The 22,316-nt window shown below is 38.1% G+C and overlaps 2 protein-coding genes across 4 annotated transcripts in view; one reads left to right on the forward strand and one right to left on the reverse strand.

Moving 5' to 3' along the window:
• The window catches only part of Fam8a1 (family with sequence similarity 8 member A1), a 7,542-nt gene extending 7,360 nt beyond the window's left edge, over positions 1-182 (forward strand). Inside the window, exon 6 of the mRNA XM_021179913.2 lies at positions 162-182. Within this exon, the coding sequence (XP_021035572.1) occupies positions 162-182 (21 nt within the window). The remainder of the gene's footprint in view (positions 1-161) is intronic.
• Positions 183-904: 722 nt separating this feature from the next.
• Positions 905-22,316, reverse strand: part of Nup153 (nucleoporin 153) — a 63,837-nt gene continuing 42,425 nt past the window's right edge. For 2 of the 3 annotated variants that reach the window (XM_021180145.2, XM_021180146.2), the window contains 8 exons: positions 20,365-20,487; positions 17,090-17,695; positions 12,682-12,873; positions 9,995-10,873; positions 7,243-7,599; positions 6,396-6,668; positions 4,932-5,100; positions 905-4,649 (listed from right to left, as the gene is read on the reverse strand). In XM_021180145.2, the coding sequence (XP_021035804.1) occupies positions 4,565-4,649; positions 4,932-5,100; positions 6,396-6,668; positions 7,243-7,599; positions 9,995-10,873; positions 12,682-12,873; positions 17,090-17,695; positions 20,365-20,487 (2,684 nt within the window). In that variant the 3' untranslated portion in view covers positions 905-4,564. The remainder of the gene's footprint in view (positions 4,650-4,931; positions 5,101-6,395; positions 6,669-7,242; positions 7,600-9,994; positions 10,874-12,681; positions 12,874-17,089; positions 17,696-20,364; positions 20,488-22,316) is intronic. The other variant, XM_021180144.2, reaches the window with a different exon arrangement.

Raw genomic sequence — 22,316 nt, forward strand, 5'->3', positions numbered from 1 at the left:
GGGGGGTGGGGATGTTAAAGCAAAACTTTGTGTATTGTCATTGTACTTTGCTCTGTTAGTGAAACATTGGATTTATGTCTGTGTGCTTTTGTTGTGTCACAGTTAGCTAGCTGTACCAAAATGTTAGTTTAAAACTTTACTTCTTACTCATTCTTGTGTAGGATTTTCCCGAGAAACACTAAATCATATTGCACAAGAGAGCAATCTTGACATTTAAAACTGTGAAAATGCATTTAATGTCTACAGATACTTTAAGACTCTCCTAAGAGCTCATTGTTCATCAACCATGGTTTCTCAGAATAATTTTATTTAAATTAAATACAACTTCACAGGAAGTCTTATTTGTCAAAAGCAGTACATAGAGCATGTGCTTGTGGCTCTGGCAAGATTTTAAAGCTCTTCAAACTCACTCTTCAAACACTACAAATCGGGAAGCTTGGTGTGGACAATGGCCATTGATGAGAGAATTCAAGTTGAAATGCACTTCACCCACACAACTCTGGAGTATTTGATTATTGTTTCTACTGCGAGTATTGAGGTCTTCATTGAGAATATTTTTATTTATACGGTAAATTAGTTAAAATTTGTTATAGTTTAAATACCAGTTAACTAGACAAGTTCTTTAGATCCAGCTGTGAATTCAAGTTGTGCCATATAGGATGTAAGATAAAAAGTATTACTTTGCCTCCACAATAGAACCTCAATCAGTTATAAGGAGAAAAGGGAATCTGGCACATTTTTCCATGCCGAAGCTGTATCCTAAAGGGGCAAAATGAAGTTCAAAAATGAAGATCTTTAGTGAGCATGCCCTAAGCCTTGGGACTGGAGTCTTGTTGCTGNATTGCCATTCAGGCTAANCAACTGGCAAGTGATTTAGGCAATGAGAAAGTCTCAGTACTCATCACTAGGAATGTTCTACTCTCGGTAACAGCATGATGACAAACCTTACTGAGTATTCGTGACTATAAACATGTGCCACTTTTGACAGTGTTCATTGCCTGACTCTGCCTACCTAATTTACCTAATTGCCCAAGCCTCAAAATTGAGTCTTCAAAGGACCTTTAAAAGCATTTTAACTTTAAATGAACATGTTCACATCAATGATTGTTTCATTTAAACACCTGTTTCTGGCAAAGGGAAGTAGTTCTGAAGGAAGATGGGGTATTAAGCTTTCTCATCTCTTTGAGGACGGTTTCTAGATTAACAGTATTCCTAAACAAGTACTGGTTCTGCTCCTTGCCATCCACCATCCACATAACCAAAGACCAAAGTCCTTCCTCGTGCCTGGGTGAAGTTCCTCATTTTGGCTGGTATGTGTAGATTTCCTTGTAGTTCACTATAGTAGGGCTTACCCTGGAAACAGTATCTACTGGCCCACCTATAAATAAAACAGCATTCTATTTTTAATATTTGTATGTCACCAGTTTGTATTTTGTGTCTCAATAAATACTTATGTCAATGTCAACAGTGTTGTCTGTGCCTATTTCTACAGCTACAGCAGTGTATTAAACCATGTTCTTTAACAGGGCTGGAGCTGTGGTTCAGTGATAATACCTTGCCTAGCATATGTAAAACCCTGTATATCCAAATACCTAAGTACAAGTTACCTGCACATGAGCTCAGCTTCATGTTAAACCAGTCCACAGTGGACTGCCTTTCCTCAAGGGCAGTTATCTGACTCTGGTAATGTTAACTGTGTAAAGCCAGAACTCAGGAGGCTGACAGAGGAATATTGCTGCAAATTTAATGCCAACCTAGACTACAGTATAAGATCCTATCTTTAGGAATTAAACCGTGTGTATGCAAACTGTATTTAATACAGCCTGACCTGAGTGCTGCTCTGAACAATTTAATAGTCTAAGCCAAGCTACCAACTACATATTTGGGGACAGTGGATTTTAGAGGAATAAAAGTCAAAGTGGAAGTGAATACCACTCCATATTACAAAGAAATGAGGGTTATGACTACTTGGTCATATATTTGCTATCTATAAGACCTACAACATCCTTATTTCTCACTGTTACTACTATAGCAAATTAGTTTCCATTAAACAAGCTACCATGTATAAGATTTCTGCTGAATCACTTCTTGGTGTTTATATCAAGTGTAGCATCAGTTCTTACCCTCAATAATTTCAATTGAATTTCAAGTTTTATACGAGTCCTGGGAAGCATATGCTAACTATGAAAACACTTTCTTCCTAGGCTAAATCTTTACTGTTAAAAATCAGTTTAACTTCAGGTGGTACAATGATATTTATATTCATAACTTTCATCATTTGCAACAACAAAAAAGACCTTTAGCTGTCTGAATTATACTTTTCCCTTAAGGCCTGATACTGTAATCACTACAACCAACCTAGCACTTAATGCTTAAGATGACAACCAGACCTGACAGCATTAAGTGACTTGAGGCACCTTTAAAGATACAGTCTTGAGTGCTATCCAAAACCAGTCTGTCAGTCTCTGGGTATATGTCCTAGAACATACATTTATACATTCCATTAGTAAGCACTCAAGCCCACTCAATCCAATGTAGAGTTAGTTACCTCTGCTGGGCTTGAGGAAGGACAGACCAAGATATGGGGCTGCCACCATGACCGGAAAGCCACACACACCTAGCAAGGAAGCTAGAAGTGTGCCCAAGAATCAAGTCTCAAAATCTGAATAGTCTTACAGACTCTAGAGAACCAAAAGGTCACCAATTTTAATATGAACCAGCACTAGTTATAACTGTAGTAACCTACTCTAAACAAAGGAATACTAAAGTGAAGCAAAATTATTTTCTACAGTTTACAGAAAAGGCATATGTTCTATTAAGCCCCAACTATTTGGACATAGAAAATGGTGAAGGACTGGCCGACAAGGTGGGGGTTTCCAGCATTTGATACCAGCATTCACCAGACTCCAAACAGGTCAGGTATTAAATAAAATATTAGAAACATAAAAAGCTCTGCCCTCAGATCAATGTAATGATAGCCTAAGATAGTAAGAAAAATATCTTTTCATAAGAACAAAGCTTTAGAAATTCTCCATGTAAATTCAACCAGCCTGTAGTTGGCAAACAAAACAAAAAATCCCACTGACAAATGCCAATCCTAATTAAGGACAAAAGTATAAAGTACTGCTCCAAGTTCTTTCCTGGACCTTAAGTGAGCTAAAAGTCTAATCATACAAATAACATAGTAAAAGGCCCATTAATTCTATAAACTGTTGGAGTGCCTGAGGCATATTATCTCCAAGAATGTGAGCAATAAACATTGTCTAGGCATCTAGCAAGGAAGCTAGAAGTACAAACAGAAAGGGTTGTACGTTTATTTTCAAAATTTAATGAGAAAATATACGTGCAAATTAAGTAAAGACAGCAGCAGGCAGAAAGGAGGGGATCTTCTGTGTTCTGCAAACTCCAATAACTATTGGGCCTTACCTGGTACATACCCTTTGGAGTTTCTAATCAACCACCCTTCCCATTAATATTGTGTGCCTTCACTATGAAAACTGTTAACAAAACTTGCTTCATAAAGTTTTATTGATGGCATTTATCCCATGGTTTAACATGTTAATTATACTGTAATAAACATGGCTTTAATATTAAACTTTTTCCTTATTATCCAAAGTCACCACAGTCCATTTCAGTAAATATAAAAATATATGCTTAATACTTTGTACAATACTGGTTTTTGGTCCAAACAAAACTGGATCAGAAAAGCCAATAAATTCAACTTTAAGAATCCCCAATTTTTTTTAAAGATTTCCAAATGGATTTAGGCAACTTTGAATAATGGGATTTACATAATAAAATCTGAGACAAGACTAAACAAACAACAAAAATATGTCTAACATAAAATTAAAATTTCAAGTTCACAGATTTATGTTATGCCAAAAAGGTACAGAAACAAAATTGTATTTACAGAAGTCTCATAATAAAATAATGAAAAAGGCAAGACAGTTGATAGAATGAAAATATAGAAATAGCATATACTTATTAAGTGAAGAATGAACTAGATCTAACAAGTCCTTAGGATGGACCATTCTTTAATCAGGTTTTCTCTATCAGAATTTTTCTGTGCACAATACATCCCACTTACTCACTTCACACATACACCACCACAAACTCCGCATAGAAATCATTCATTTCAACGTCCTCTAATCTATACAGGATTCTAATCTATACAGAATTCCCCAGATATAATTACAAGTTCAACACGCTCCATTAACGCTTTATCAATGCACATAGCGGTGCAGACAGGTTCTATACAAAGCCATTCACCGTGCAGGCTCTATTCCTGGGTACAGCCAGACTATGCCAATCAGTGAATAATGTGCTGGATCATAAAATGCTTCTGCTGAAGAATCAGCCAGTCACCAGTCTAGCTATTATTTTCAAAAAGAATGGGTTATGGGGACGGGACTTCCATAAAGAAAAAAAAGGGGACAATTCCAAAATTAAAGAAGTCCTTAGGCAGATCTGACTTCAGATAAGCCCAGCATGTAGTACAATCCAGTATCTGAAAGCAGGGCACCAGCTGTTGATAAAACTGTTGGGTATAACACCTTTGTGACCTTTATTTCCTGCGTCTAACAGCAGTCTTTATCTTGCGACCAGAAACTGAAGTTCCGGAAGAAGAGAACATATTTTTCCCATTTGACCTGTGAAAAAATAAAAGCATTACAATGTGACACAATGCCCAAGACAGAGGACTCATACCATTTAAAATGACCTACAATGAAGTGGAGAGGACAGTGAGGAAAATGTTACTATAACTTGCTGCTTTTGTTTCAGATTATAATATAATCCCCCCTATTTACAATGTTATAAACTGATACTGGGTATCACTATTATCCAAACTATATTACTGCATCCTGATTTAATTTTAGAAACAGACAGATACACACCTTTACCAATGTAAATTCTCAATGAAATAATCTTACCCCACTGTAAATGATGCTGGAGACTGGCTGAATGAAAAGACCCCTGAACCTGAGGGCTGGGCTGAGGCTGCAGGCGTGCTGGGACTTGCACCAAATGTGAACACTCCTGATGGATTATTGTTTGTGAAGTTGAAATTTGTAGTGCTGCTACCAAATTGGAAAACCGAACCTATACAAATTAAGCAGAAAATATCCCATTAATGACACAAAATGTTGTTTAGGATTGACTCTGACCTGGACATATTAAACGTGGGTAGAAGACCTTGGCCAGGCATGGAGGAGCACACCTCTAGTCCCAGCACTCAGGATGCAGAGAGTAAAGAATCTCTCTGAGTTCCTGGCCAGTCTATGTCTACAGACCATTTCAGGCTAGCCAGAGCTGCCACAAAACAGGAGAAAGTTTGGAGTATACATGGCTAAATACAAACACAAGACTAGAAAATAAACCTTACAAACCAATAATGAAACAAAACTAAGGAACAAAATACTTAAAAAATAATTCAATAAGGAAAATGCATAGTATCCAAATAGAATTGTCATCCAGCAGTGACAGCATGTGGTGTATACCAGCAAGAGAAGTTTGTAATAAATAACTTCTAAAAAGTGAGGGTATACCTTTCCCTTCAGTGATCCCACAGCAGAATACATGACCAAGAGAAAAACAATTACCCTCCCAAAGATCACTCAACTCAGTAACATGCAAGACAGCATTTCCAAACAGCCAAAACTAACTTAAATACAAGCAAATGGATAGGCTGCCATTCAGTGACTCACTATGTGCAGTGACAAAAACATAAGCAGGGTTATAACAGCAAGAGCCTACTTATGTTAAGTATCACGCAAAACTTTATTTTCTAGAGGTATCAGTAAACATTAGAGTTCAATAGACAGAACAGTGGAACCCCAAAGAGAGAACAAAGAGCACTGTGATGAGAATGGTGGGCCTCTGATCACGTACAGCCTCCAGCTGTCTGTACACACCCAAGCTTCCACTCCGAGTTTTGTGATCTTTTCATGAGTCCATAATTCTACTAGAATAGTCAATTCTAAGAGAACACAGTACTAAAATATAGTTCTATCAGTTGCATTTCAAGTCATAACACCTTTTTATAAGATATACAGAGAGGGAAGACTAGCAGCATTATCCAAGTGCTGTGAGAACTCAGCAGAGTCTAACTTCCCAAAGGGAAGAAAAAATTAAAAAAACCCACTCCACAGCAGCCTAGAGTGAAACGGGGTTGATCACAACCCATACATAAATCAGAGTAAGAAACATTTTAAATATAGTTTAAAGCCATCAAATAAAGTTGACTAAAACTCTGTAACGTTTATACGTAAATGTGAAACACCACAATTCATTGTTAAGTAAAAAACATTAAAAATTAAAACACACACATAGTTTCAAAGTACAAAGAAAAAACACTATTGTAAGACACCAGACTGTAAGTATAGATACAAACTTACTGGCATTAGCTGTCCCAGAGCCAAATGCAGACTGACTAGGCTGCTGTCCAAACACAGGAGGTTGGCTACTGCTTGACACTGTCCCAAATGTAGGTGGTGGTACAGGCTGAGAACCAGCAGAAAATAACGCTGTTGAAGACGAGATAGAGCCAAAGCTTGGAGGGTTAGGCTGGCTGGCACCTTGACTTTGTCCAAATGTTGGAGTCTGGTTAGCACCAAATGCTGGACTGGCAGATGGTGCTGAATGTCCAGTGCCAAATACAAAGGAGGATCCTGGAGGCCAAGAAATAGTTAAATCAACGTCAAGGTTTATATATAGTAATATAACCCTTGAGAAAGGTTTGTAAATCCACTTTCACACTCTTACCTTGATTACAATTAGATTAGAACAATGAATGACACTGTTTATTAAACGTACACTGACACAACCCTTTGCAAGCAACAATCATTTACTAGTAAGAGGGCTGTGCTCAGACAAGGTCTTATAGTATTCCTGGGGCTGGCCCGGAACTGAGTAGCTTAGGCTCAACAATTTTTTCTATAATGGTGTATCTCAAAGACTTGCTATGAGTCACTGTATAAACACACATCCCATACAACCACTATTACTATCTGGACACTTATAAATTTGACTTTTCAAAGAGGCAACTTGGAAATGTTATATATTCTTCCTAAAATCAGAAAATACTGTTCTTAAGAATTAGATCTATTCCACCTGAAGTAAAGTGCCCATTTCTCCACAGGTAAGACCTTAGACCTTACATGAATTGGAGGCACACTGCAGCTGGCAATTCAGCAAAACCAATCCAACTACAAACCCCATTTTTCTCTCCTAGCACAAAAGTACCTGAAGAGCTTGACGTGGTTGTAGCCCCAAAAGTGAACCCAGAAGATACAGTACTACTACTACTGGCTCCTGTTCCAAATACAAACGGAGAGGCAGCTGAGGCAGTGCTGGACGTGGTGGCTGGCTTGCTCTCTTGAGGAAATAGCAAAGACTGAGATGTACTGGATTCAGCAGCGTTACCGAAGGCAGAGCTGCTGACAGGATTGCTGGCCTGTCCAAACACAAAGGCTGCCACAGGTGGGTTGGAGGAAGAGGTGGAACTACCAAATATGCCACCACTGGATGAAGTGGCTGGTGCACTTGAACTAGAGGAACTGCTGTTCAAGAAGCTAAAAACTGGCTTTGCTGCACCTTGATCTGCAAAACAATGATTGAGAAACAAACATAAATCCTTAAGAAGGAACAAATCACCGAATATAGTCTCATCAAGTAAACATCAATTCTTTGAAATGTCAAAAGTACTTATCTTTTATGGTCTACGGATTTTCTCTTTACACAAAGACCCTTAGCATTCAAATAAAAAGTCCTGCTACTATGCGCATAAATTTAATGTAAAATACACTGCCTCACATCCAAATCTAACTTGGTATTATATTCAGAAACCAAATCAAATAAGTAGAAGCCGGGTACATTTGTACGTGTCTGTCTGTCTGTGCTGTGGTTTATGTCATATTACAATAGCAGCACCCTGACTTCAATTTATCCACATGAACAAATCAACAAAAATCTCATCATACTGACTGGACTTGAGTATTTGCTAACTCCTACTAATGATTAATACACAATGTCACCATGGTGGCACCCTAAATCTCCTAATCAATACGTATTTCCCTTCGTGGCCACTGTCATTATTATTAGACTGTGAATGATTAGTGCCTGCCTTTCTTCTCACATTCCTTGTGCATTTACTTTCCCCTACAAATTTCATAGGCAGCTTAGAGCCTGACAAACTCCACAAAAACTAATAACTGAAATGAAAGGAACAGAAGAAATGTTTTCCCCCAGGAATGAGTTTTTTTCTATGCTCTTATACTTATCACTGCAGCCATTATAAATTAGAAAGCTGGGCTAGTGAGATGGCTCAGAGGTTAAGCACAATGAATGCTCTTCCGATGGTCCTGAGTTCAAATCCCAGCAACCACATGGTGGTTCACAACCATTCGTAATGAGATCTGACACCCTATTCTGATGTGTCTAAAGACAGCTACAGTGTACTTAGACAGAATGAATCTTTGGGCCAGAGCAAGCGGAGCTGACCGGTGCAAGCAGAGGTCCTGAATTCAATTCCCAGCAACCACAATCATCTGTACAGCTTCAGTGTACTCATACATAAAATAAGTAAGTCTTAAAATTAGATAAATAATTAGAAAGCTTAGAAAACACAGGACTTGTTTATGCTTTAAAACTACTGATTGGTGACTTGAAGAAAAGCTTCTAATTGCTATGATAATCATTCATGAATTTATGCCACCTGAATCAAACTTCTACTTTCTCAGTATTTCAGCTCCGAAGCTACACACTAGACAAGATGGGTGACTGCTTTCTACAGGTGATAAGATTTCATGATCAAAGCTGGTTACAATATTTCATTTCTCCCCATCTCAAATAATAAGCAGTTTTAATTCTTTTTTTTTTTTTTGTAGGTTGTTTTCAAATTTACACGTAAACCTCGAATATGAAGAAACTACTCATGGTTATGTGAATTTCCCATTTGGGGGTTCCCTGAGTGCTTCAAAGGTGTTTAATAAAAAGGTGTCAAAGTTATAAACTTTGCATGTCTGAAAATAGCTACATTTGCTTTTATGTCTGATCAAATTTTTCTAGCTACAAAATGGTTCAAGATTATTCCATTTATGGGGCACGTTTGGTGCTGAGGATCAAACCCAGGGCTTTGCACAAGCCTTGCCGAATGTTTTCTCTATCACTGGATTAATGCCCAGCTCAGTCATTTTTATTTTGAAACCAGTGTCTTTTTAAATTTAATTTTTACCTGAATGTGTGTAGGAATCAAATACCCCTGGGGCTGGAATTATAGGCAGTTGTGAACCACGTAAAATAGGTGTTGGGACTCAAAACCTGTGTCCTCTTCAAAGAGCAGTATGCATAACTGCTGAGCCCATCTCTCCAGCCTCAGTGTCTTATTTTATATGCAGAAAATCTTCCTATAAATTTTCTAATGTTTCCCTATACCACTCTCATTATCTAAGTGAATTCAATTTCAAAAGCACTTTTCAGGTGACACTGCTCTGGGAAACCTCATTACAATAATCAGACCAGACAATGCTCATCCATCAACCAAACAGCGTTACGTCAACCAACTTTTTAATGGGGTTGTTCCCCACCTCTATTTTAGTTTTCAAATGATCCTGTTTTCTTAGAATTGTATTCACTGCCAATGTTCCTTACATGTTTGATGACTCATTATCCATAATTTGTAAATAAAAATTTACCTAAAACTTATTTTCCCTGACAGTATGCATCAATTCTAATTATAAAATGTCCAAAGAGCAGAAAGACATATAATGTGCCCCATTGTGTACTTTCTGTTACAGCTGTATTTCTCAAAATTGGATCTGTAGATATTTCATCAGAATCATGAGAATTTCTTTCAGTTAAAACAGAAAAGCCTGAGTGAGCCCTTAAAAACTTTGAAACAAATACTCTCCATTATTTTCAGGCAGCAACTCCTTGACTTCCTGCATTTGTCAAGGTATCAAATACAACTTGAGAAAAAAAGTCTTTTACTATTTACCAGTTGTTGTATTGGTTTGATTTCCAAATGCAAAACTAGCGTTGGCTAGCTGCTCAGACTCCTTCCCAGATGGTTTTGCCACACTGAAGCTGAATGTCGGCTTGGAGGAGCTCTCATCTTTGGTTTGCTCTGAATTCCCAAAGGAAAATACTGGTTGACACTTTGGCTCCTCACTGTCGGCTTTCTTCCCAAACACCAGAGAAGTAGAAGTAACAGGTTCTTGCTGTTTCTCCTCTGTCCTTCCCAAAGCAAACATTGAGGCAGATGGCAAAGAAGCAGAGTCCACTTTACCAAATGTGAACCCACCCTTGGTAGCAGGTGCATCTTCTTTCTTTGCTTCTGTTGTCTTGTATGTGAAAGGAGTCACTGAGACACTCTTTGTGTCTAGGGTTCCAAAGTTGAAGCCGCTCTTGTTCTCTGAGGTCACTGTGGTGTCAATAGCAGCATTAGGGGGGTTATTAACACCTGCACCAAAGCTAAAGCCTGCAGGTGAAGATTTAGGCAGCTCCTCTTTCTTTTCTTGTTGCCCAGGAGTAGATACCCCAAACTGAAACGGAGCTGAAGAAGCTGGGTTGGTTAAGCCAGAAGAAGATCCAAACTGAAAATTATCATTCTTGTTGTCGTTTTTAACTTCTTCAGGTTTGGAATCAGATAACACTCCAAATTTAAAATCTCCAGTTGGTTTAGAAAATGTAAAGTTTGTATTCATGGTGTTTGTAGACCCAGAGTCAGATGGAGTGCCTAATTTGAATCCTCCCTGATCTCCAAATTTAAAATTTCCAGTGCTTGTCAAAGTTTGAGAAAGCCCAGAAGAGGATGATGGAATACCAAATTTGAAGGCTGAGGGTGCTGGATTTAAAGATGAAGATGTCCCGAAGCCTTCAAAAATAGACAACACACAAAATGATATCAAATTAATGTGCTCATCCTTGTTACAAATTTAACCCCTGCAAGTTACAGCTCATAAGGCCTATATGCCACTTTCCCTCATTAGACTGGAAAGTCAAGAAAGACAATGGAACATGTGTTGTGAGGATACTGGGAACAGTAGGCACTTCCCTATCCTGTAGATGGAAATCTAAATCAACATCAAAACTGTTGGGATATAATCATAAATACTTTTTTAAAAATGTAATACTTTAAAAAAAAATCTAAGTCACATACATATACTCTGACTCTGCAATTTTAGAACCCAGATATGTCTTAAGATAAATTCAGGCACACAAAATAATATGAGATCCAGGTAGCTATAAACAAAGAATAAAAAAGAAAAACATGACAAAAATAATCCTCAATAACAAAACAGAAAGGATAGATGAGGTGATTGACACCGTTCCTGACAAGAAAGAAAGAAAGAAATCAGAATAGTGAGAATGGCAGTGTGTTTGCTTAGGACAGGCATAAAAAAATACCTTCGGAAGGTGTACCATATACTAACCATGGTTACTACCTCTGTGTGTGTGTGTGTGTGTGTGTGTGTGTAGGGGGGATGGGGGAACAGGAGAGAAATACAACTCATTTTTAAATATTGTGACTGCATTGTAAGAAGCATTTAAAAATATTTAGCATTAAAGAAATGAAGCAATATTTATAAAAATAAACATTACAGTGATTAAGACCAAAGTCTATTTCCTTGGTACTTTTCTGTTGCTAAAGAAATTGAGTATGAAGCATCTGACTGGTTCAAAACAAGGACTATTAGACAATGACGGGAAGACAGACCCATGTTACTCGCCCATGAATGAAAGCAAAGGACAGCCAAGCTTTTCAATGAGCTTTCATCCTCAAATGAACCATCAGTCACATCAATCATGTAGACTATCAAAGTCAGTGTGACAGGTCAAAGTGATAAGTGTTTGATTTTTGATTTGTAAAGATTAAAATCACATAAGACTGGGATAAATTACAAAATAAAGCTTAGTATATTGTTCTTCCATGTTCTCATCTTGAAGGCTAATTCTGTTCAGAGATTTCTGATCTTCAAATCTAAAAATTTCTATTTCCACTTTCCTAAGTTTTCCACTGGTTAAAAGAACTCAAATGGGGTTGTCAAGATTTGGAAATACCAGCCTACATCTATTTAGCATTAATAACCGTGTGAGAGTCTTCCTTTATATTTATATAGTAAAATGGATGGCATAAAAGCTTACTCTGCTGTGCTTGCTAAGTGCTCTTTTGCTCAGCCACACTCAGAAGCTAGATGTCTTTTACAATAAGGCCCTAAGGGTGTAAGTTCTCAGTCAAGTAAGAGTCAAGTTCATACTTAAACCTGGAAACTGAGTAACACAAAGAAGTTCCTTATCCAGATACATAAATGGCATCCTGATGAATGCCTAATTTGATTTTACCATCATTCACAAATTAAAAAAAAAAAAAAAAAACCCACAAAAACAAAAAACCAAGGACTGGGTTTCATTTTAAATAATTATCCAGAGAATGGGTACCTTAAAAACCAAACCTGGCCGGGCGTGGTGGCGCACGCCTTTAATCCCAGCACTTGGGAGGCAGAGGCAGGCGGATTTCTGAGTTCGAGGCCAGCCTGGTCTACAAAGTGAGTTCCAGGACAGCCAGGGCTACACAGAGAAACCCTGTCTCGAAAAAGCAAAAAAAAAAAAAAAAACCTGTCCACACACATGCATTTTACTTTAACTAGGAACTAAAGGGGTTCTTTACCATAGCCTCCTCACCTTTAAACTCAGACCTTGTGCCTGGCTTTGCACTTTCACAAGCTATGCACTTGGCAGAGTCTGCTTTATTTTGCACTAGGCACACTTCACAGTCCCAGCTTCCCTCGGGCTTTTTAAACTTGTCCAATCCTAAACAGCCTCCAGAAGACAGAGAGACGGGGACAGGGCTGCTGCTTGAGGCAGATACCAAACCTAAAAGAATTGGGAAATGGAGGTAAGTTTTAAATTTATATTACCATCTTAATGACACCACTGACTGAACATTTTCAAATTTCATTAACCCTTTCTACACACACACATACACACACACACGCATGCAGGAAGAGAGAGCCAGAGCCAACCAGAAAATAAGCTTTACAGTGTTATAAATAGGACTTCTCAGATTTACTTATCATTGCAAATAAACATCTCGCTCTAACCTTTCTCAGTAGTGAGCTTATTCTTAAGTTTGAACTATTTCCAATTGTGTGTGTGTTGCTTGTGGCTGAGATAATTAATGGCTTGGTCATTCAAGTGCTTGCATAACAAACAAGAGGAGCACATTCAAGCCTGGCGTGGTGGCTCACGCTTTTAATCCCAGCACTTGGGAGGCAGAGGCAGGTGGATTTCTAAATTTGAGGCTAGCCTGGTCTGCAGAGTGAGTTCCAGGACAGCCAGGGCTACACAGAGAAACCCTGTCTCAAAAACCAAAAACCAAAAGAGGAGCACATCCCAGATCCCTGAGAACTCAGATAAACGCTGGGATCCATCTACAATTCTAGCCTTGGAAGGTGAAGGGGAGGCAAGGACTCCTTAGAGTAAGCTATCTAGCAAGCAATCAAGGTAGAAGCAGCATCAGCAAGCACTGGATTTCCCTAAGATCCTGTGCCAAAATACAAGATAGAGCCAATAAATAGTCCTTTAACAGCAGGCCTCCACAAACACACAAGCCCATGTTCATGCATACACCCCCACACACATACATACACATGGAAAGGGGGTTGGAGGGAGGTGGGATATCATTCTCACAAACTGAGGCTGTGGAAACGGCTCAGTAAGTTCAGTAGCCACATTTAAAAAGAAAATTTGAAAAATTAGGGGTTGTAAGACTCAATTGTTGCTGAGTTTGGAGGGACATGGCCTTTATTCTGAGCACTGTAGGAGACAGAAGTGAGCAGATTTCTCTGAGTTTCAAGGCCAGTCTGACCTATGTAACAAGTTTCAGGCCAGCCAGCCAGGGCCACACAGTAGGACCTTTCTTAAAGAATGACTAAATTGTCCTTATCAATGTCCTAATTTCTTCAACTATTAAAGAATTCTAAGTTATAAGATGTAAATTTCAGGTAAAACAGAAAATATACAGCCATATATATTGTCAATTTCAAAGCACATACCTCTGTCTTAGAAAATTATTTTTCTGCAGACATTTATAATTCAGCCCCATACTTACTAGTTTTACACATTCCTGCTAGACTTTATATCACATTAAGATTACTAAGATGATGTGAAACATGTATGTTCCTGGTCTAAAGGGGGAAAAATAAAAACAAAGTGATGGCAGCACATCAGCAAGTGACTGACTTTAAACACGCAAAGGAGAAAGGAACACAGAAAGGTACAAGAAGAAAGCAAGGTGATGACTCCATCTTTAGGCAGAACCAGCGGGTTTGTGGAGTAGACAGGAAGGATGAATCAGCAAGGTATGGTGTGTGAAGCAGAGTTCAGATAGAGCCATTTATTCTTGGGTTCCCTAAACAGTCATTGCCTGCCCCATTCCTCTCATAGTTACAGGAACAATCTCTGCATTTTAAGTATGTTCTCTTTTATTTTGCTTGCAAATTTTGTGTCTGGTGGTGTCTGTCGTTGGTCCATTACCCAATCTGACAAGGTAGCACCTTTGTGATGGCTGTAAATCCCAGTGCAATCATTTCCTCATCGCTACCTGCCACCCACGCTTTCCTGCTCTTTAGCAGCTTATCTACAAGGCCCCAGACTCCTCATCTATTTTCTTAATACAATCAATCTGTCCTTCTGCTATTTTTGAGTCTTCTCATTTCCTTTTTTGAGAATCTCATGAGAACAATGTATTTTCATCATATCCATCTCTCCTTCCACTCCAATTCCTCCCATGACCCCCACCTATCTTTCAAAATTCATGTCCTCTTCTCTAGTTGCTATATAGATGTATGTACTCACATGTATATGATTGTAGCCAATTGGGCAAGATTTACCCATCGGGAAGTTCATACCTGAAGAAAACTTAAGTCTCCCTCCCTCAGCAGCCATTAGTAAACAGGGGTGGGACCTTTGTGAGCCCTGTTAACTTTTCTCATTTGTGTTGGAAAGGTTGACTGGTATATGTGGTCCTGAGCAGGTCTTAAACAAGCAGACAAATCAATGAGAGGTCATGAGTGCAACTTCCCTATCACATCCAGAAGAAACTATTTTACAGCATTCTGCCCAGTCATCTTTTGTCTAAAATACTTGGGTCTTATTCTAGTCACTTTCTTCAAGTGTTATTCTGTCACAATTGTTATTCCAGTCTGGTTAATCCAAGATCAATGTTTGACTCTGTCCAGACCCTTAAGATAGCAGAACCGTTTGGAGTGCTTTCCTCAATTCACTCAACTCATATCTACTTCTATGACTTCAAATATCAAACTATGTCCTGTGATCACCTAAAACCTGTAAGTTCAGTCTCTATGATGTATCCAAATGCCTCAAATGTATATCTAAATTTCAACTTAGCAATTAGAAATTTGTCATTAACAACACATAGTTCTAAATCCTCCCTCATTCAACTCCACCATCTGATTCTTTATCACCATTGTCTGCCATTTATATTACACAAACTTCCAAAGCTGTCCTTCCAAATTCTGCTGCTTTGAATTCTGCTACATTGTTCAGAATCATTCTTAATTCTAATTCTAGGGGATCTGATGCCCTCGTCTGACTGACCTTCATAGGTGTCAAGCACACTTAGGGTAACATACATACTACACGTACATACAGGCAAAACACTCATGCATAAAATGAATAAATGCATAAATAAACTTGAAAAAATAAGTACTCTGAGCTTAGAAACACGCTCTTGCAGATTGGATTAGTTTCAAAATACAATCTAACTCCAGTTCTAAGGAATCTAATACCATCATTCTGGCTTCTACAGGCTAACATACATGTGCTCATACACAGACAGATACACATACACATACCAAAAAAACTTTTTCCACTCAAAAGTAAAATGATAGCTGGAGGTAGAGGCAGGTGACTTCTGGTTCCAAACCAAGTTTGGTATAATTTTCTATACTATGTATCTATATCTACCAACTTCCATGGCCACAAGGCTAGACCCTTACTGAAAACTAAAAAGAAAAAAATAAATAAATAAATAAATAAATAAATAAATAAATAAATAAAATTTGGCCAAATCATCCATTTGCTGACAGGGCATTATGCCCAGAAGAAAGCTAGTAGCTTTTTCATATTAATTCATAGAATTCCTTTGCTCCCGAGTAATTTACTTCCCGATTCAAAATTTCATTTCACATCTGTCAACTGAGAATTCTAGTTTCCTCCACGTTTTTTTTCTGAGGTGAGGAAACAGTGCCAGATGGAAAAAGTCAAATATTTTGGAATGAGGATTCTTACAGCTCACTTTTAATTCCAGAGCAAATTAGAAACAGGAAGACAAGATCTAAAAGCTCAGGAAAGAAATCCAGCTAGTAAGTCTCACATTACACAAACACCTGCATACCACAGCTAATGTAACAAAAACTCCTAAGATAAACCTGTTATTTGCTATCTGTATTACTACATACTTCCAAAACGAATTAAAAAACAATCTGCCATAATTCTTCTTTAAAAAAATTTCAATCCAAATTCCATTTTTGTAACCAAGTTATGAGTTTTTCACCAAAAATTAATTATATGTACATACATACATACATATATATATATAAACAATCTGGTGGACAGCACATGGCTACAGATGGCACCAATAATCTTCAGAAACAGACACTAGCTTAAAGCGTGAGTGCCTACGCCTTAAAGAACCCCCTGTAAATGACCACCATTCATCCTCATTTCTACATAGACAAAAGGAGACACAGCAAGAAAGTCTGAGAAAGGCTGAACCATTGCAAGCTTTCAGCACTTCATTTGTTAATATCAATTATCACAAAAATAATTCTAACACTACACAGAAAAAGAAGATATAGAATTAGTTCACAACCTAGTCTAAGAGAACAAGTAAGTCTTCAGTCTAATCAAGAGCTGTAAATCACAAGATAGTTTTTTTAAAAATTAAGACATAAGAAAATGTTCATCTGGAGCCATTTAAAACACCAGGATTCGTCTTAGCTGTTTCATAGTTAAATGTTCTACCAAAGTAATGAGTAAAACTATTTCATATAGACATAAAGCGTACCTGGTTTCTCAGATGTACAGGAAACACATCTGTTGTCTTCTGCCTTATTACAAACACAGCAGACTGGACACTCCCAAGAGCCCACAGGCCTTTTGAATTTATCTCCAAATCCTAGTGTACCAGTTGTCACAGTGGTAGAAGAGGAAGCAGTCACAGGACTTTCTGAAGCCACTGCCAATGTAAGGACTCGCTTCACACCAGTGCCAGGTTTAGGTGTATCACAGGCTACACATTTTACTGCTTCGGGCTTATTTTGCACTAAGCAGGTATCACAATCCCAAGTTCCTATTGCTGGTTTAAATTTATCTCCAAAGCCTGTCCCTGATGTAGAGGCTGGTTTGTCACTTTTGCTTGGTGTCCCAGTCCCAGTCTGTTTAGCAGTTTCTTTCAGGGGCAGTTTTGCTGCTTGGCAGGCTATACACTTATTGTCTGTGACTTTGTTCTGGAGGAGACATGTGTCACACTGCCATGATGATCCAGCTTTTAAACTTTCTCCAAACTCAATTCCACTAGAAGAAAAAGTACTTATTGCTGGTCTTGTATAAACTATTGAGCTTGTGGTAGTGGGCTGAAGAGCAGGAGAATCATCCTTTGGTGACATGAAACCTACAGTGGAGAAAGAGAAGAATGTTCCTTTAAAACAAGGAAGTGGAGCTAATCAAATCATTAACTACAACATTATGGGGCCGGGTGGGGGTTTACATTATCAAGGGTTAATACAATCTGAGAATGATTAAAGTTCTTTTAAAATTAACCTATACAATTAAAATCCTATAAATATAGAAACAGGTCATCTTTACATAATACATCACTTTCTCTAATTTACTGTCAGACACCACTGCTAATCCATATTTTATTCGGCCTCCCTACACAATGAGCTTAATACATTCATGTCTTTCTCCTCATCCATTCCCTCTTCTAGGTATTCTCACCGCTATGTCAAATGACTTCAATATCTATGATCATTAAGTGTCGCCTAGTCAAAATCCACTGTTATCTTCTACATTAAGTCTGGCTGAAGGCCAGTATAAAACAGGCATTGTTTGATGTATATCCCCTCTATCTATCCAGGATTGGATATTTTGCCATAGGGTCTCACTATCTAGCTGAGGTCAACCTTGAGTTCATCACCACTTGCCTCAATCTCTTAAGTGTATACCACCTAAGCCTAGATCAAGGATTAGCTTTAATTAGTAAGCTTTAAAACTGCATAGTTTGATAATAAATCCCAACAAAAATGTGGCAAACCCTCTAGACATGCCTAAAAACAAAGTGATTAAGACCCTGTCTGTCCTCACAAAGGAGGAATTTTAGTGACAAAAACCCAAGTCAAATACATCTGTCATCAATACCACACTTTGGAGTACTTCTCAAATTTTGTAAAAACTGAAAGTTTATTTTAACAAAAATATTAACATGGAACTATGGTGTAGAAGTAGGGAGTCTTTCATTAAACTCAATGTACTACTGACTCAATGCCTAGGAAATGTCTTTATTTGAAACAAGCTACATTTCATATAATATACACCAACACCATCAGGAATCTGGTTCTCCAGCCTTTAGTACCACAGAAAAGAAACTGGTATAGTCTTTCTGGTGTTGTCAAGATATTATCCAGCTAGGCAAAGTAGGGCACTCCTTTAATCCTAACACTCAGGAGGCAAAACAGGCAGACCATCGGTTAAGAACTGCTTAATTAACATAACACTGAGCTTCCAGGCCAGCCAGGGTTATAGTTAGAACCTTTATTCAAAAAAATAAGAAATAATAATAAATCAAAGAATTCAGTGAATTACTTTTAGCTTAAAGGAACAAGAAGCCATGAGCTTCCATATGCTGCTCATGATTATTAGCAGTTCCCTATCAGTCAGGCTGGCATAATCTCAAAAGCAATGTTCCCTGGGAGCCACTGCAGGGTTCTTTTCCTTCCACTGTCAGATTTTCCAAATTCCATGCAAATGAAGTCTATTTTTTTGTTTGTTTGTTTAAAGTTTAGTTAAAAGGGAACAAGACAGCCGGGCGTGGTGGCGCACGCCTTTAATTTAATTTAAAGCACTCAGGAGGCAGAGGCAGGCGGATTTCTGAGTTCGAGGCCAGCCTGGTCTACAAAGTGAGCTCCAGGACAGCCAGAGCTATAAAGAGAAACCTTGTCTCAAAAAAAACCAAAAAAAAGGAACAAGATTGCTGGGAGGTGGTACTTGGGAGGCAGAGGGGGGATGAGTTAGAGGCCAGCTTGGTCTACAGAGTGAATCCCAGGACAGTCAAAGTTAAAAGAGAAACCCTGTCTCCAAAATAAATGAATGGCTCCACCTGCTAATTGGTAATTCTAGTCCATGTACTTTGGAGTTTAGTTACAGCTCCTGTGTAAGCAGCATGTACTTACTATCTCTAAAGGGACGAAACTAAGACCAAACCACCTAACCCTTTGAACCTTGTTAAAGAAACCAATAAAGTTATATTTTAAACCTTAACCCAAGTGTATACTGAACACATCTGCTGAGTAAATCTGCTATGAGGTCTATTAGGTTAGCTTATAAACAACTTCATATTCAGAACTATTCATTATAATTCAAACTATGAACATTCTCTTCTGATTCAAAGTGAGAATGTATTCCTACTTAATTTCTAATCATCCTCTTCTAGCTAGTTACATGTTACTCTAACCGGATCATTACACATTTTTTAAGAGATGTGTCAAAGTATTTATACTATACCTGAGTACATAAAAAACTTTGATCATGCTGGGTGGTAAAGACACACCTTGAATGCTCAGGGGGCAGAGGCAGGATGAGTTCAAGGTCAGCCTGTTTACAGAGCAAACTCCAGGAGGACTAAGGCTACACAGAACACCTGACCAACCCCCCCATTTAAATAAACAAACAAACAAACAAATCCTACACTGCTGTCCTTTAAATATGCTACACTTAAGCTAACTTAGCCTAGTGGTACATATTAAAACTGGAGGAAAATGTGAGATGGCGGTAGTTCAATGATCCTATCAGTGAAAGGCATGACAATAAAAGACAGTAAAAATCAATCATGTTCTATATTCACCTCTTGAGATAGATTTGTCAATGCAATCTTTGAATGACAAAGAAATGAAGATTTCTAAGATAGCTCTCATAAAAGAATTTATATCACATTATATCTACATTCAAGAGTCACTTTCCCGTATGTATTTATTTGTATGTTTAAATGTATATTGTAGCAACATTTATGACTACATGAGTTTACAATAGAAGCTTTCACTATCACAAGGGCAGCTGTTCACTTACCAGGCGTTTTCAGAATGTCTAGAACACTTCCTTCTCTCAGGATCTTTGCAGGTGTAAAGGGGTCCTCACAAGGAGCACTTCGCTTCTTATAGCTTGAACTATTCACTGCAGTGATATCTTGAGCTGTAATTTTTAAATTATAAAAGAGATAACTTTTTGATCAGTTTCTAAAACTCTGAAAAAAAAAAATCACTGCAACTCTAAAATAATGGACAAGTAACAAAGCGCAGTTAATCTGCTACTGCAAAAGGTAAAAACACTCTTACGTTGTACACTCCTTCTCGAACCCCCACAGAAAATAGGGAACAGAGTCAACAACTGTCAGCCAATGAGTGTGGGTGGCTTCCTGTTCACCTTTTTCTCTCAGTGAATGCCAGATTTGCATTCCAGGAATCCCAGTACTTGCTGGGCAGGTTCTTATGAGGAAAGGGGAAGTTGAATTGTTGGTTTGCCAGGAACTATGTGACATCCTCAGGTAGAGGCTGTGGCGGGGTCTGGCTCATCAATCAGTAAAGTCAGCAGAGAAGAGAAAGCCCTGCTGCAAAAGGACTCCATTTTACACTGAGTTCAGAGGAGCTATATGGACATAATAATAGACTGTGACCTTAAATGGCACGGTTTCCCCAACAAATGAGTTCTCTAGAAAATAAACTAAAGCACTATTCAGATGACAAATGGGAAAAGTCTGTCCAATGCCTGAAGTAATATATCTAATCAAATAGCAACTTAAAAAGACAAGCCAAGTAATTTTCAATTGTTTTCACATTTAGTAATCTGTACTATGATTAAAACTATCCTTCAGTTATAGTACTGAAAAACATTAATAAAGATCTTGTTACATAAAATATAAGACAACAGAATGCTATGCAGTCCACAAAGATTATTCATAAAGCATAACTGGTAAAGCAGGTTAGAAAATAAGGTTTATATCTAGAAATTAGCAGCCGCTGATAATGGTTGGATGAGTGATTCCATGTTTTATAATCAAAGCTCCACTGATTTTCATAAACATAAGGCAAAGTAATTTTTATTAGTTTTTTTTTTCCAAGATCTTTTTTTTATTTTATGTGTACACTTTGCCTGCGCATATGGATATGCACTACGTGCATGCCTGGTGCCCATGGAGGCAAAAAAGGGAGTTAGAAAACAGCCATGTAATTGCTGGGAATTGAACCCAGGTTCTCTGTAGCCAGTGATCTCAACTGCTGAGCCACTCTCCAATCACCTAATTTTGCTTTTTAATTAAAAATATTTTTAGGCAAGGACTTGTGGCCAAAGCTACCTTTAACACAGTGATATGCCAATAGTGAAATGCCTTGAACTTTCATTCCTCCTGCCTCAGTCTCCCCAGTGCTTCCAAACACAAAATTTTAAGGTCAACCTGAAATGTATTCAATGTGACAGAAAGGGAATTAATGAAAAAATTATCTCATCACTAAGTAATTAATCATGACTTCCACGTGTTTGTTTTCTTGTTTTGCTTGAAATGGGGATGCTACACAGACTAGACTGGTCCCAAACTTGCAACCATCTTTTCTCCTGAGTGATAGGCATGCAGCATTTCCTGACTCCACATTTTCAGTTTCTTTAAATGGCAGAAGTTGAGAGAAATGGTGATGTTTCAGGAACACATGCTTCTACAGATTCCACTCACAAATGTATCCACATCAACTTCTAAAAAAAAAATCTAGGTAGTATCAAGACACAATAAAATGCAAAGCTTCTCTAAACAATTACTAGTCAGTCAACACCATTAGAACACTCTGAAAGGATTGTCTTTGGTTGAAAGTAGTCTTGAGATTGCTCAATTCAATGTTTTTCCTCAAGTCCAAAACAACATTCAAGAAAATAATGGAGCCGGGCGTGGTGGCGCATGCCTTTAATCCCAGCACTCGGGAGGCAGAGGCAGGCGGATTTCTGAGTTCGAGGCCAGCCTGGTCTACAAAGTGAGT

This window comes from Mus caroli, chromosome 13 (genome assembly GCF_900094665.2).
Source record: "Mus caroli chromosome 13, CAROLI_EIJ_v1.1, whole genome shotgun sequence".
Taxonomy (NCBI): domain Eukaryota; kingdom Metazoa; phylum Chordata; class Mammalia; order Rodentia; family Muridae; genus Mus; species Mus caroli.